Source organism: Calypte anna, chromosome 2 (genome assembly GCF_003957555.1).
Source record: "Calypte anna isolate BGI_N300 chromosome 2, bCalAnn1_v1.p, whole genome shotgun sequence".
Classification (NCBI taxonomy): domain Eukaryota; kingdom Metazoa; phylum Chordata; class Aves; order Apodiformes; family Trochilidae; genus Calypte; species Calypte anna.
In genome coordinates, this window is record NC_044245.1 from 79,285,624 (window position 1) to 79,301,848 (window position 16,225).

At 38.9% G+C, this 16,225-nt stretch overlaps 1 protein-coding gene across 1 annotated transcript; it reads left to right on the forward strand.

Moving 5' to 3' along the window:
• Nucleotides 1-3,241: 3,241 nt before the first annotated feature.
• On the forward strand, nucleotides 3,242-10,040 carry LOC103526289 (carboxymethylenebutenolidase homolog). The gene is made up of 6 exons (XM_030444942.1): nucleotides 3,242-3,381; nucleotides 5,438-5,660; nucleotides 6,268-6,375; nucleotides 7,100-7,242; nucleotides 8,696-8,787; nucleotides 9,760-10,040. Exons 2-6 carry the CDS (start codon nucleotides 5,446-5,448, stop codon nucleotides 9,937-9,939), a joined length of 738 nt encoding a protein of 245 aa, XP_030300802.1. The 5' UTR covers nucleotides 3,242-3,381; nucleotides 5,438-5,445; the 3' UTR covers nucleotides 9,940-10,040.
• Nucleotides 10,041-16,225: the final 6,185 nt, after the last annotated feature.

Genomic DNA, 16,225 nt, shown 5'->3' on the forward strand with positions numbered 1-16,225 from the left:
AAGCCCTGTATTGAGGAAGGAAGAAAGGATATGATCAACTGGCTGAATAAATAGATTCAGTAGAAGTGCGAGCACCTTAATTTCTAACACAAGTATGTATTATGCTGGATATTTTCACTATGACACTTCAGAAAATTAAAGAAGGGAGTTTGTTGAAATAGAAATTAAAGAAAAAAGTAAACAGTGTTAATGGATTCTAATTGATATTTTCATATTATGTTCTTTTAAAGAAGGCCCAGATTTCACCTAGCAGTGTCATGTTTTAGTATGCTGTGAAATAGTCTCCAATTCCTTGAGGTTTAGCTGAATGCTTGAAATAAGTTTGACTAATGGCAAATTAATCTGGTTTTGTTTTATGGACACTGTTCAGCTAAATTCTACATAATTAACAAGCCCAAAATTTAGGGATACAAATACATTGTTCTGTGAAGCTTATTTTGAGATGCTAGACTTTCTTGACTTGTACCTGGGTGGCAGATGTGTATTTAACAGGTGATGTAGCTGGGCATATCTTGTTGCAAAATTTTTGGCTAAGATTACTTAGATGGGGTGCTTCTTTCTCAGACTATCTTCGGTCTTATGAAATTATTGATAATTTCCTGGTCAGTGTAGGAATTCAAAAGTACAATACAATCTGCAGACTGGGTATTTTAATGTGTGACTTACAAATTATGGTTGCTGCTTAAAGAAGGAATGTTACAGGTTTTTGTATAGTGTATCATGGTACATGATTTTTCTGTAGATGATCTGACAAAAACCTCCCTGTTGCATCAGCTCAAGATTTCATATACCTCAGGGCCCAGCCTCCAGCAGTGGTTGGGTAAGGAATTCTCCCTCTCACTCCTCATCCTGGCAGCCAGCCCCTTCAGGGTATTTCTGATCTGCATATTCCCACTGGAGCGATGCCACAGTGGCCACTGATGTACCCAGCCTCTCAATTTGCTGGTCCAGTTTTGAATCTGCTTGAAATGCTGCCCTCTAGTGCATCCTGTGACTGTCTTCCACATCTTTATGCCTTGGTATTTCTAAGGATACATGGAAAAAAAACAAACAAAAAACCAAAACAAAAATACAAACCCCAAACCAACCAACCAACCAACCAAACAAACAAAAAAACAAAAAAAACAAAAAAAGAAAAGAATGTATATAAAAAAGAAAAGAATGTATATCCCTTGTATATGCCTTTTCACCTCCTCAGTGCTATTTATAAAGACTGCCGTGGGATTTTATGGGAAGCCTTAATTTTACCAATGACAATATCTCAAACTAAAGTGATGCACTATCACAGAAACATACATTATGGTGTGTCACTTAAAAATAGTCAACAGTATGTACTGACCACCTCTCTCAATGAGGTTTAAATTACTCCCATCAGTGTTTTTATCCTTTACATGCTTCTCATTGCTCTCTGTCTTTCCTATGTGGAGGTCAGAGAACTCTATCCTGCAACTGCTGCTTAACTGTTGCTTTTCTTATGACACCATCTACATGTAATATAAGAATTCAGCTCTTACCTGAATGATGTAGCTCTTGTATCTTTCCAGAAGAAGGTCCAGGTCTGTCAATTTGTTGTACCTTAATTACTACAGTGTAAAACCTGGGTAACTCCACATTAATGGAGTTCTGATAACAGTAGATGGTTAGCTCATGTTCAAGAGGACAATCAGGTAACTTAGGGAGCAGATGTCATTAATAAATACTGAAATGGCATGTGTGCTGCAACGCTAACACTGACTGAGCAAAAAGAGAACAGAGGTGCAGCGTTTGTTTGAAGGAAAAGGTTAGCTACAAGATATTACAAGTACAGGCAGATCTTCATGATAAAGCTGTAAGTCACTGAGTCAGAGCTGGAAATGGATGACCCAAAGGGCAACAACGTGTTGACAGTATGAAGTGCAGCCAATGCACCTACAGAATGTGCTGAATTAAGTTTTGGCTTCTAAGGAACAATATGCTATGGATCACCTAGCAAGGAACATGGAAACAACAGGAAATCAAATTAAAAGCAATTTAATTTCTAAAATTTAATGTTAATATTAAAGACACATACAAAGAAGAATTTCCAGAGACACTACTGTGACTGAGGGAGTGGAGATGTGGTTAAGCAACTCCGGTAGAGAGAAAGTTCTGCAACAATTGCTGTAATTTCTTCTTCCTAGGAATGTCTTAAATTGCCAGTTTTTCCCACATTTATTTTACTATTATTCTTTGAAGCTGCTGTAGAGTACCTAAGCTTCTGGTGTTCTATAATTGATTGTTTGTTGTATGTAAATGGGAAAAGCCAAAAAACCCAAAAGTTTAGGGTTTCAAACCTTGTGTCTTCACTCTGAAATTCTTTACTAGGCTATTTTCATGTGTTTGACGTTATTTTAGGAATTGTAAATAAATAGCATGGACAAAATTCTTTATAATATGGGAAAATAGCTTATTTGTGTGGTCTAGATCATGAGGCTGGTCACTTTCCCAAGGATAAGTGTGGTAGACTGACATGCATTTAGTGCTACTTTTTAGATGTGCTTCTGAGGAAACAGTTAATTTTGTTTTGCTAATATCCCTAGATAAGACTCTTTAAAGAATAAGCCCAACAACCCAATAAAAGGAAAAATCAGAAGAATGAGAAGAATACAAGGATCAGACAGTTCAATGCAAAAGGAAAAAAAATCCAGCCCTGTGATAGGATAAAAATGTATCAGCACTTTATATGTATTATATAATATGTACAGCAATCTACAAAACAATTGCCTTTTTCACCTTGTTTATCTACACTTTGAAAGTGAAAATATTTTTCTTATACTTAAAAAGCTTTGTCTTGTACTGAGCTTTGAAACCATGTCTCTACTTCACTGCTTCACCCCTCTGGTGATTTTAGACATGTCTTTTAGCAATGGATGAACAGTCTAACGAAATCATAATCCTGATGTCATGTTTAAAAGAGATAATACTCCAGCCCTTAAAAAAAAATCACTCCTTAAAAAAAAAATAATTGTCTAAATAAACTGCTCAGCTCAATCCACATATTTCCTAAGCTGAAAAGAAAGGACCTGTAATGCTTAATACCATTTTATGCTTAATACCAATTTTGTGTGAGTTAAAAGCCAGGTCTGGCACTCGGCTGTAGCAGTACCCCTCACAACAGCACTCTCTGCTTACACCGGCAGTAAAATCAAGGGCTTCCAAAAGAATGAACTTTCAACTCCGTGCCCGTGATGCTGAGCGATACAGGAAGTAACTTGCATAGCTTTTATTTAAAGGAACCTGATCCTTGTGCCCACTCCGTTCGTTTTTCTGACTTAGCACTTCCTTCTGGGATCACATCCAGTGGCAACGTGATCAGCCTTGTGACTCGCATCGGCTGCGCTGCACACTCTCGTTGTGCTGAAGGTATGTCTGGGGGTTCTTGGGATTTTCTAAACTTCCGTGCCTTTTCCTGGCACCTCAGAAATGGAAGAAGATACTATTTGCATGTAATGCATACTATAGCAAATGTAGAAACACCTAAACGTTTTGATTTCCCTGACTGACAAATCGATATGGTTTACAAACCATATAAGCCATCACTAACCCTTGCAGGCTTGTGTCTGCAGCTCTTTTCCTCAGCTGCTCTGTTTGCATCTTTAAATAGTTCATGTTTTACATTTTGCTTCACATTTTATCGGGTAATGTGAAATACTTGCAATAAAAGCTTTTAAGGATATAAGGACTAGTAAGGGCAATGTGTTTTTATTTCTAGGGTTTCAAAATATGTTTAATATTCAGTTGCTGGTTTTGTTATATTTGTCTAATCAAAAGGAAATATTGTGGATCGAAAATTAGTTATCAGCTCTTTCCATTACATAGTTAAACTTCATTTTGTCTTATATTTATTAATTTATAACTATAATTATATAAATTATATAAATAATTATAATTTATAATTATATAAATTCATTTTTCCTGCTAGACTTATTTTAAATTAAAGTCCTATGTGCGAGACTACTCGTGGAAAAAAACAACCCACCTATGTGTTGGTTTGGCTTATTTAAAAAAAAAAGTAGACAATTAGTATAAATGTGTGCCCAGAGTTACTACAGCTTTCAAATAAAATACAGCTTTTCTTCAACTGATCTGTGAAAATGAAATCTCCCCAGACCTGCAATCCTAGCCCTGCTGATACTGCTGGGTATATTTTCAATTTTAAAGTCTGCAAATCCAGTGCAAATCTTCCAGCTGTAGGATTATTATTTGTTTGGTTTTTTTTTTTTTTCATACTAGAGCTGCTTCTTTAGTGCCACACCCTTGTATGTTACACCAGCTCAGGGGCTGTTCAGTAACCTGCTTTCTCCTATTTCTTTCTGTGAATATATTTGGCATAGTAAAGTTTGAATACCCATGTTTCTTAACTAGCAATTTTTTTTTACTCTACACAACTTATCTATAGTCAGGTTATTAAAGATTGATCTGGATTCTTTCCATGTTTTTAAACAATCTGTGCATATTCAAATGTTACTAGAGTAATTTTTCCACAATCTGAAGTCAGTTCACCCCGCTGCTTAACGTAAGTTTAGCTGCATAAAATCATTAACTTGAGACCAATGAACTACATACATTTCTGTTAGTTTCAACAGGCATTTTTTGACCTTTGTGAAATAGTTGTTTATTTTTTTTTAAGCAATAGTTTTGTAAAGAACTAGGCATGCCCTACTGTTACTGCTCACAAAACATTTGGCTCAATTAAGGATGTTTTCCTTAGGTTCAGTTTTCTTTTTTCCTTTTTTGAGGTTTGAGTGCATTCCTTATTTAATATTTAGACACATGATTTTATACTCTAGCTTTCACTGGCTTATTTTTATTGGCACCTTCCCTAAGTGTTCTCCTTCAACACTCTGGGATATCTGATGGTTTTAAAAAATAATTCTTATATTGAAAAGGTCAGCTATGGAATATTTTAAGTCTCTGGGGGAAAATAGCACTATTAATCTAAGTGTAATTGTATCTTTTTACATAGTAGCTGTGTGGGGTTTTTTTTTTTGTTTGTTGGGGTTTTTAAATTATTTTTTTCTCATTCAAAATGCTGAAGTAATATCCTAAGGGTAGACACAAGATGAAGAGTGAAAGAATTGGCTTGGTCTCTGTTTAAATAACTTGTGATGGTTGCCTGGCTTGTTGATCTTAACTTTATTTTCAATGTAGGGCACAGAAGCCCTAATTACCTACCAGGTGCCCCACTGGAGATTTTGCAAGGTCAATAACTCTAATTAGATGTAATTTTGATCACGTATCAAAAAATCTTCTGTGGGCTTATTGGCTAATGTTGCATTTCAGATCTAAAGGTCATCAACATGTTCACAATACTACTATTACGATTCAAAAATTAGATAACCTCCAATGCTGCTGAATTTTGGTCTTTTTTGGTATGGTATGCTGGGATTCTCACACCTGGGTATTTTTTATTCTTTAGTGTCACGTATGGCTAATGAGTCGAGGCCCTGCCCTTGTGATATTGGAGACAGGTTTGACTATGGAGGCCGTGGCCAGGAAATACAAATTGAACACATCAAGGCGTATGTTTGCAAACCACCTGCCAGCACAGGCAAAGCTGTGATTGTGATTCATGATATATTTGGATGGCAACTCCCAAACACCAGATACATGACTGATATGCTTGCAGCTAATGGATACGTGTAAGAAATACCTCTGTGCTCAAAGAGTCTTTTTCATAAGAAAGTTTGTCGAACAAACTACTTCCTCTTTTTCTTTTTTCTTTCTTTTTGTTTTTTCTTCTTTTTAATGTAAACCACATAAACACAAATAATTTCATAGGCTTCACTTACATGGTTCACTAAAGAGTTTCCTGTTTTTTCCTGAAAGTCATTCCATGAAGGTGAAATGTGCCAGCTTCTGCCAAAGAAAGAAACAAGTTCTCAGATAGGTGAAAAACATACTGAGTAGCCTCTTTCCTGTATTACTGGAGTAGCATTGCTTTTAGCCCAAATGTATGCGTCATGTAAATGGTAGGAAACCACTAAGGATTTTCACTTGCAGTGAAAAATTTGACTAATTAACTAATTAATTAATTAATTTTAACAGGACAAAACCTATCTGTAAGTTATGCTAAATTTCCTTATTAAGCATAGAAAAATAACAGGGTTGTTTGTGTTTTGCTTTGATGTAGCTTAAATTCTATGGGTATTCAACAAAATTAATTTCTTGTGTAGTATACCTGGACTTCTCTTTAATCCTTTCTCAATATTATTGCATGGGCATAAGAGGTTTTCATTTTTCTTGCAGAGCCATCTGCCCAGATTTTTTTGTGGGACAAGAAGCTTGGAAACCTTCTAATGACTGGGCGACTTTTGATGAGTGGCGGAAAACCCGAAATGCCAGCAAAATAGACAAGTACAACCATTGCTCCTTGCCCAGAGAGTGAACATTCTGCTTTTGTAGGAATTTTTGCTTCAGTAAAGATGCAGGATTAGATCTTAAGTATCAATGGCTCACATATAGCTGAATGTCCACAGACAGAAATTTCATGCAGCTGGCTGATCAAGCTCATGGTTATGTGAGGGGTGCTTTTTGGAGAAAAGTAGAGCTTTGAATATATCCGTTTTCGCAGTGAGAGATAGTTTACCTAGACTCACAAGTGATAATGGGATGCTCTTGTCTGGCTCTGCGCCTCAAACTTTTATCTGCATTAACCTATAAGAGAGCTATTTCCATTTGTGCAGTTAATTGGACTTCTTTTTAGTAACAGTGATCTAGGAAGACTGATTTTCTCCTTCGTGTCACCCCCCGGAGTTTCTCTTTTATTTTAGAAAAGAGGAATAGTAAATTAGAGTTGTGGGTTTACCCCAGCCAGCAGCCAGGCATCCATAGTGCTGCTCACCCACTCCCCCCAGCAGGAACAGGGAAGAGAATAGGAGGAACAAAAGCAAGAAAACTCATGGACTGAGGTAAAGTCAGTTTGATAAGTGAAGGAAAAGAAAAACCAGGAGCGATGAAAAGACAGTCACTCTCTGTCCCCTACAAGCAGACTGATGCTCAGCCAGTCTGAGCAGCAGCCAACTTGGAGGCCTGGGGAATAGAGATAGAACCTTAATTCACTTTCATCTATGTGTCTCAGAGAAGTTGATGTCACCCTGAAGTACCTAAGTGAACAATGTGGTGCAAAGAAGACCGGTGCCATTGGGTTTTGCTGGGGTGGAGCAGCAGTACATCATCTGATGCTGAAAAACCCTCATTTAAAGGCAGGAGTGTCCCTCTATGGTAAGGCTTAACTGTCTATTATCTTTTGAGCAGACATGACCAGGGCAGAAACTTATTCTGTAGGAATATTACTGTAACAAAATCCAGTGAGATATCTTATAGAAGAAGGTGATTTTATTCTACAAAATCTTTAAGCAATTTGATTTTGCACACTCACATTTTTCCCCTTAATCATAACCAGAAAAATCTATGTCTTCAAGTGGCATGGCCAAAATTGCTTCTGTGGAATGTAGCATGCAAGGGACACCAAATGCCAATGCCCCACTATGGCTCAGGTTCCTCTTGTCTGGGGATGCCAAAATGGTTTCTGGGCACAACTTTTACATCTTTTAGGAGCCAGCAGTTACCATGAGGTAAATGAGATCTTTGCCACAGTATCGTATTTACTTCATTCTGCATAAGTCTTGGAGGAAAGTTTCTTCCCACTGTCTGGTTTTCATTGTTTGGAAAACTTGTTTGACACAGGTCTGTACTCTACTGCCCTGTTGGGCTAACAGGGGAAGACATGGCAGGAGTGATAGGCTACAAGTGTTCTGCTGGTTTCCTGTTAGAGTGCAGGGTCTTTTGACAACGAGTCATCTGTGCTGGGGGCTGCACAGGCTGCAGACCTTCAGGTAATGACATGAACATTTATTCCTCGATATGACTCCCAGCAGTGGCTCCTTGTTGCTAATAAGAATAATTTAAAAACTATTTTAACCCTTGCATGCTCATACTTCCATTCTTAAAGCACTTATACTACCTTTAATATTTTTGTTATAAAACTCTGTACTACTGAATAATCCAGAGATGTTTATATTCACTTATGGTGAATGGAAGTTTCCAGAAAGTTTATGGGTACTATTTTTCTTCACTGATTTTCTGATCAGCTGAGCCAAGTCAATGATGCTACTTGTGATTTTTTTTTCCTTTTCTGTAGCAACAATTTTAACAATCAAAAGAGTGTCCAGGTTAGTAGCTAGTTTTACTGTTACTTTAAATTAAAATACATTTGAATAGTAAAAATTACAATACCAATTTGTTATGAATTTATATCAGTATAGATGTATGTGTACTGAAATCCTAACCATGTGTCTGGTAGGAAGAATATTTACAATTATATTAAAAATGGCCATGCCAGGCTAGAGGCAAGCAGCTCTGAAGTGTTCAGCTTTCACAGGACCAGGTCTTGGACAGAAGCCAGAAGCAGGTGCAAAAAAATCACAAGAATGGGGCAAATGTAATAATTTTTCTCTGACTTTTTCAAACAGAGATGGCCTTTCATCTATAATGACATCTGTTATCACAGGAAGATCTCACAAAAAAGGGATTTTTAAGAAGCATGTGTTTAATCCCTTACAAGCTGACCAGCTTCAAGTGGTCAGAATGTCTTTTATTTTGGCTGCATAGCTTTAGTAGGAATTTAACCACTTTAAGTATCATTATTCATTGTATATGCCTCTTTCTTCCCTAGGAGTGATCAAGTTCTTTGAGGACAGCTACAGTTTGCTTCATCCCACCTTCTTCATTTTTGGTGAAAAGGATGATATCATCCCATTGGAACAGGTGAATTTACCATCAGAGATATTTTTCTTATTCATGTTATTCATGCTTCTTTTGTGAACTGAAATTTAATTATGAGAAAGCAGGAAAATAATTTGCACTTTTCTTCCTTTCACTAGCCTTCACAGTAGTTCCACACAAATTGGTTTTTATCCCCAAATCTGAAAGTTTCACAGTGACATTAAAAAAAAGTTTTCTGTTTCTGCTCCAAAGTATGGATTATATATATATCTGAGAGTTCTTAGGAGAAAAAGTACAAGAATCCAAAGGAAGACTTTTTTTAAGTTTAAGATGGAGGACACTCTTTAATCAAACTGAGGGTGCATAAAAACAGCAGAAAGCCACCACTTATACCAGGGGAATCACTAGTTGCAGGAGAATGAAAAAATCCTGTGATTGTCCTTTTCCTTCTTCTCCTTCCTTACTCTCCTGCAGAGCTTCTCCTTTCTGGTACTTTGTCAGTAGCCTTTGTGGGGAGCACAGGTGCAGAATAACTGGAGAAAGATTGTTATCTACCAAGCGAATCAAAGAGGAAGACATACTTGCGTTGACTGGTGTTGGCTTCCATTTTCCTGCCAAAAGTGCCAATACTTTTCAAGGGCTTTGAACTGCCAATATGCACCTCTCCTCCCTCAACTTCAAATAAATTCAAAACCTTGCCACTCTTTTTTTTTTTAATTCTGTGAGGTCTATCACCAGCAACTTGTACAGTGATGAGTATGTGCTAGCCTTCTCATGACACTCCACAAAAAGTGGTTTTGCCTTTATAGGTATTATTACAGTAACCCATATGCTTTTTTTTTTTTGCAGTTAAATAAAGAAAGTGCAGTAACAGAAATGCATAGAAGAGAAAACACGGCAAAGACACACTGTGTCTGCCTCCCAGAAAAGTAAAAAAACAGGAAAATTTGAAGACTGGAAATACGTAATGTGTTAACTCGGTACTGAGCTAACATGGAACATTCTGTTTTACAGGTCACCCTGCTGGAGCAAAAGCTAAAAGAAAACTGTAAAGTTGATCATGAAGTTAAAATTTACCCCGGACAGACACATGGGTTTGTACATCGCAAAAGAGAAGATATCAATCCTCAAGATAAACCTTTTATTGAGGAAGGAAGAAAGGATATGATCAACTGGCTAAATAAATATCTCTAGCATAAATAAATGTCCACAAAATAAATCAATTGCTTTAAGAAATAATAAAATAATATAGACATGTTGATTTAAATATTCTTAAAATCATAAAATATTTTGTAGAACTCTTGCAGTAGCTTTTCAAATGCTGCAAGCTGCGAACATAAAAAAGATTTTTAAATTAGATCTTGTGTACCTAAAAAATATTAGAATCTTATCTGGCCTATTTAATAGAATCTAAAAGTTTAATTTCTTTTTTTTAGTCATATCAATATGCTTAAAAAGTCACTGAAACTCTGACCACACTTGAGAAATGCTCTCCTAAAAGCAGAGTTTAGAGCTCTTGAGCTATGAGATTTTCATCTACAAGATTTTCAGCTTTGGGGTAAACTAGCTAGCAGCTCAGGACAGGTTAGAAGTGCAAGGTTAAGTGATCCCTTCAGATTGCTTGAACAGAGTGAACGTCTTTGAACTTCCACCTCAGGTCTCACATACTCAGTCATCCTTTCACCTCAAACCTTTTCTTTGTGTCACTCCTTCCCCTTCCTCTGTGTCCAATGCACTGTGTATTTGCCATGAGAAAGTAGTTCTTCCTGCACCACACTAAGTTGATATTACAGAAGTTCTCATGGCTTTCAAAAAGATTTCATGCAGATCTCTGAGGTAAAAGTGCAAAAGCTTCGCTTGCTCTGTGGCTCGTTCCCTTTCTCTGTGGCTCATTCCCCTGCTCTGCACTTAGTGCTGTTGTCAGGTTTGGGCACTGCACATCATGTTCTCATCTCCTTGCTGCTTCATTTCAGGAGAGATGAACCTACCTGTTCTTAGTGGTTCTAGCTGGCCCAAGAAAGCCATGCTGGTTAAAACAGTCTTTCCACTTGGGAGATGAGAAGTTCCATGATCCTGCCCTTAGGCAGCTTCCTGGTGACCTCCAGACAGAGGGAAGGGCTGGGCAGTGACTTCCATGCATCCTGCCAGTCCTTGACATGTTTCTGGACTCAATATAGAGGAGAGAGAGATTCACATGAGACAGGAATTGCAGACACCTCCATTCACTGGTGCAGGCAGTGTGCCTGTCCAGCTCTGGGGTAACGGGAGGGACACACACAAACCTTACCAGAAGAAAGCAGTGTCAGGGTGTGCTTCAGGTCTGTAAAGTGTGAATTCAGTTCCCAGTTGTGGATTCCTGCCCAGTTTATGAGGGTTGCTATAAGAACAGACAGAGGTGATGAAACTGAATTCCTTAAAGCTATTGCCTCACTTGGATTTTAAACAAAAGAGCCTTGGTTTCTTGGAAGGTAGTATCTTGGCTGGCAAACCATTCCAGCTTGGTTTTATTATGTGAATAATCAGATGTTTCAAGCAATTGGGCTAAGTTTGAGAAATTTCTCCTGAGACAGGGTAAGGCTGTGAAACTGAACAGTATTTTGTAAAAATTAACTATCCATGGAGAATTGCTGTAGGACAGGTATTGCATTTCATTATGTATTTGCTTTTGCAGAAATATAGCTGGAAAACTCAGAATTTTGTACATGTTAACATTTACTGAAAAGCACACACACACATATTCTCAAACCTTGATTTGAGAATGTCCTGTGTTCCAGAGAGCACTGACATATATGTGTATAGGTCAGACATAGGTTTGTAATGTTCCATTTAACCACACTTAGCATCCTTGATATAAGGTAAATGAGCTGCTGGAAAAACACCAGGGTAGACATAGCAGATGAGTGTAGGGATGATCAGGGGACTTCTTGCAGGTGCTTTTGTTCCCCTGGGCATTGTGATGTTTTGTCCATTCCTTTAATAAATTAAAACAAAATAAAACAACAACAAAAAAGTTAATTCCTCAGTGCTAATTGCTTCTTCTACATTTCTAGAAAATCTGGATGGCACAGAGGAGACACACTGCTGCACTGAGCAAAATAGGGTGGTGTGGATTTGTTGGCTCTTGGTGTTATTTAGGCTGCTGGCCGGCCGGTCAGCACACAGAAAGCCTGAACCGCTTGTGCTGGGGTTGTCAGAGGCTACAGGAGAGAATTGGATTAAGGACATGTCAGACATAACTGAGATGCAGGAGAGCAGGAGGCCTGAGGGATGGAGTGAGTGTAACCCTGAGGGTATGTTGAGCTGAGATCCTATCAAGGACAATCCTGTGGTACATTTGGGAGAACCTATAAGAGTCCTAATCTCACCTTTTGTAAACCGAGTGGGATTTTGGTCATCAAGAAAGTGTTACACTGAGGAAAGCTCATGGGCTGCATCCAAGGAATCCTTGATGGCTGAGTGAAGAAAGTTGTTTGGATTTAAGTGGAAGAAGTATCCCAGAGGAAAACCTCAGGAACTGGAGATAGATGGGACGACGGACATGGTGGAGATCAGAGTCCTGAAGAGAAAGAGTGAATATCCTGTCCTCTGTTGATAATCTCCTCTTTACAAGAAGATTGAGGTCCCTTATATCAAAGAGCATTCTAAACCACAATTTTAATATATACCACTGTATTCTTTCTTGGAAGCTGAACTCCAGGTCTGGATTTCTGCTCTCTAGCACAAGTATTTTGGAAGCATCTGAGCAGTTCTTCCTCCTCAACTGCACTGGAGTTAGTCAGCTGCCACCTTTGGTTCTGCTAGGTCTTGTAGGGGTATTTTGAGTTTTTGTTCTTTGGAAAAGGCTCTAGAAGTCAAATGATTGCTACTCTGGATTACTGAAGCTTCAGGGCCAGAAGAATGACCAGAAGTTGTAAGTGATAGACATCAGCTTGGGGAACTGATGGAAAACATGGTAGAGGTGACTACACCTATAGATTCAGCTCCAGCCCATCTGATGGCCTTATTGTAACCCACTGTGGCCATGTCCACAGGCATACTCAACTTGTTATCTAGGTCTGTAGTTGCCTACCTAGCCTAGGTTTTAGTGAAATCAGACTTTGTTCCTGTAGCTAATGACATTTCAATGTGTTTTACCACAGTGGGCAGTAGCTTAGCCCCTAGAAAGGTTTACAGAGGGTGCCATTTTCCAGGGAATCAGATTTGTCACAGGCACACAAAACAAGCTAGCTTCATTTCATTTAAGATAATAAAAAATAAAGGTAGACCCAGAAAGAGTACTTTGTTGCAGAGCTCCCAGGGGGAAAATGATGGGAATCTGGTGTCTGACTCCTCTTTATTCCTCCAGGAACCTTCCTCAGCACATTTTACTCATTTGTCTGTTTCTCATCTTTGGCACTGGAGTATATAAAACCTCCAGAAAATAATAGAATGCTTAATTTCAGAAAGTGGAGGGTGGAATGGGTTAGTAAAGCTCCAAAACAAAGTTTTCCTTTCAGATCATGGAGCAGATGGTGGCACCTGTGGCAAAACATTTCCTTCCCTTCCTCCCACTCCTATATTAAGAGCTGGTGAGGAAATTTTGCAAGTGGGTTGGTAGTTTGCCATGAACTTCAGCAAGGCTATGATAATGTTATTTGTTAAGGGGACTGAAAACTATTCCAATTGTACTATTAAACTGTTCTTCAGTTTTTCTTCCAGGTGCTGAGTTTACAGATTTTTGAAGATTTCTTAAAGGTTCTTTCTTTTTTTATTCCAGAATCCTTAGAAAATTAAGGAAGTTGCCAATATACCTCAGATACCTCAGGCTAACCACAAGTAAAAAAAAAACCCATGTCCTTCACTAAAACAACAATGTGAGATGAAATGTTATTGCTTCCTCTGACTCCTCTGAGGAAAAAATAGAAGGTAATTTTCAGGCACTGGTGTTTGGAATTGGAAAGGGGGGTGAGAGGGGGCTCCACGTTGAGGTACGTATTTGCACACACTGTACTTTGTGGAGCTCTGTGATGCTGCTTCAGAGAGCAGTGAGCTGCTGTCACCCTCCCCATCAGTGGAACTGTCACTGTGAGCAGCTGCCTGCAGCAGCTAGCAGCTCAGGGCAGGTTAGAAGTGCAAGGTTAGGTGATCCCTTCAGCTTGAACAGAGTGAATGTTTACCATTGTCCCAGGCTTTCCCTGTTTTGCTCACCTAACTGGTTTAACTTGAACTTTGCTCAGTTGTTTTGTGTTTTTGTTTTTGTTTTGTTCTGAGAGACACAGATAGCTTGCGACAAAATTAAAGGGGCAGGCTCACTTCTGTCTTTTACCCTCTATAGAGGAAACAAAACCTCTGGGTCCACAGGGCAAGTTAATGTAGAGTCCACCATGCTATACCAGTAGCAGGAAGACAAAGAAGGTTCACCAAAAATCCTTGCAGACTGAGGGACTGAAGTGGAGACCAGGAGACCAGCTTGAGCCTTGGAATTTTCCAGCTGGCTCAGATGCTGCTATTTGCTATTCCCATGATACCTTCGATAGCATCTGTCTGATGCACTAATGATGAGATGCACCATTCACCACTCAAGAGAAGGATTAGGACTCAAATCACCATTCCAGCTTGTCACTCACCAAGGAATTAAAATCTTCTTTGAATGTGGAATTTACTGATGCCATGGGAGAATCTAAGATGAAGGAAATCATGCTTAAAACATGAGATCACTGAAAGAAAATAATGCATTAGCTGGAGAGCTTTCAGCTTTTCAATCTGTGGCTGAGAGCCACTGGGCAACCTTACACAGAGGTACCTAATTCATGCTCCAGCCAGATCATCACAAATATCCTAGCCATTTCCCCCTCTGAAGGAATAGTGTAGCATAGTGCAGGGACCCCAAGAGATGGACAGTTTTAAAAGAGTTTATATGGCCAATATGGAAGTGTCTTTGATCTGTGCCTTTCTTAATGCAGGAGAATAACTACTTAATATCCTGGTTTTATCACTGACACCTGGCCCTGTTCACAAATCTGAGTCAGTGGCTCTGGGGAAAAGCACTTTGAATTTCACATGAGAAAAAGAGTGATGCTGATAGTTTACTTCAGTGAATTTATACAGATGGGAAGACCAGCCTCCTGTTGTGCAAGCCTATGACCTCTGCCAGCTTAGCTGTGCTGCTAGATTTTTCAGCAGAAAGGACCTAGTAGTGAACTAAGCATGCACAATGGTAAAGAGCAGCGGTACCACTTATCTGAGGAAACTAGATGGCTGGACAATGATACACACTCATTTTGAGTATACTGGGTTCCTTTGGAAATTACTGTTTTTAAAAGTCTGTGGAGAAACCTCCCATACCCCCAGTTTTTTTCAAAAACTGTTATTAGAATTGTCCAGGAAGTAAACTCCTAAAAAAAATTAACTGTGAATTTAAGTACTTACTATTTTGTGTTGATTGTGTTGAGGGTGACACTGACTTTCCCCATGTCATCAAATACTATTCTGATGGCAAGGAACTTGAATGATCCCACAAAACTAACTGGCTGGTTAAAAAGTGTCAGATGATCTTCAACATAGATACATGTAAGATAATACATCTGGGAAAAATAATCCAGCACATTCCTACACGATGCTGATCTCAAACCTAATTTCTGCAGTTACACATCAGGAATGAGATCCTGGACTTGTTATTTATTACCCTACATTGTGTAGGCATCTTGATCTTGAGCAATGGGGGATGTTCTGGTCTCAAGACAGACAGACATAATGGAGTTTGAAAAGGCATAGGAAAAGGCAACTACAGCAATCAAGGGGTGAAATGATTTCTTTATGAGGAACTATGGAAAAGGCTGCAGCTCTTCAGTTTAGAAAGAGGAAGACTAAAAGAAATTTTGAGTGAAGTTTATAAAATCTTGAAGGTGGTAGATAAAGTAAATACAGACATGTAAATTCTTCAACGTGAAGTTGAGTGCTTTCCTCAGTTATCAAGGAATTGTTTTCTAAAAGGCTGGCTCAGTACCCACTCCTCTAATACCATCCCATGGACAATGCATTCACAGGTTGCCCTTGGGTAGCAAAAAAACATAACTCAGCATGCTACTGCTGCAGCCACTCCTTCTCCAGAAACCCTGTATCTTGTGAGGCCTCTGTTCCATCTACAAGGCAAACTCACTCCCATCTTACCTCCTCAGCCCCTCTGAACCCTGTCACCATAGCAGGGAGAGGCTGCAGAAGTAGCAGCCTATCCCAGGACAGCCACTTGCCAGCTATTTAAACAGCAGCTATGGGGTTGTTTTGGGAGAAATGGTTGCAGAGTAGGGCCGGGCCATGGAGCTCATTGCTTTGCTAGCTTTGCCCATGGGGTGTTGCAGCATGATCATGCCACCACAGTATTTCACTACTGGAATGAATGAGAACAGCTGAACAAGATTAGAATAAAACACTGTTTAATGCTATGTCCCAGCTGTAAGACCATCCAGTGGCGAATTCCTTGTGGAAGATACAAGAGCAAGGA

Excerpts from the sequence above, each read along its gene's own strand:
- LOC103526289 (XM_030444942.1), top strand. The coding sequence starts at position 5,446 with ATGGCTAATGAGTCGAGGCCCTGCCCTTGTGATATTGGAGACAGGTTT. Across the intron at positions 5,661-6,267 it reads CTTGCAGCTAATGGATACGT|AGCCATCTGCCCAGATTTTT; the intron begins GTAAGAAATACC and ends TTTTTCTTGCAG. Across the intron at positions 6,376-7,099 it reads AATGCCAGCAAAATAGACAA|AGAAGTTGATGTCACCCTGA; the intron begins GTACAACCATTG and ends TATGTGTCTCAG.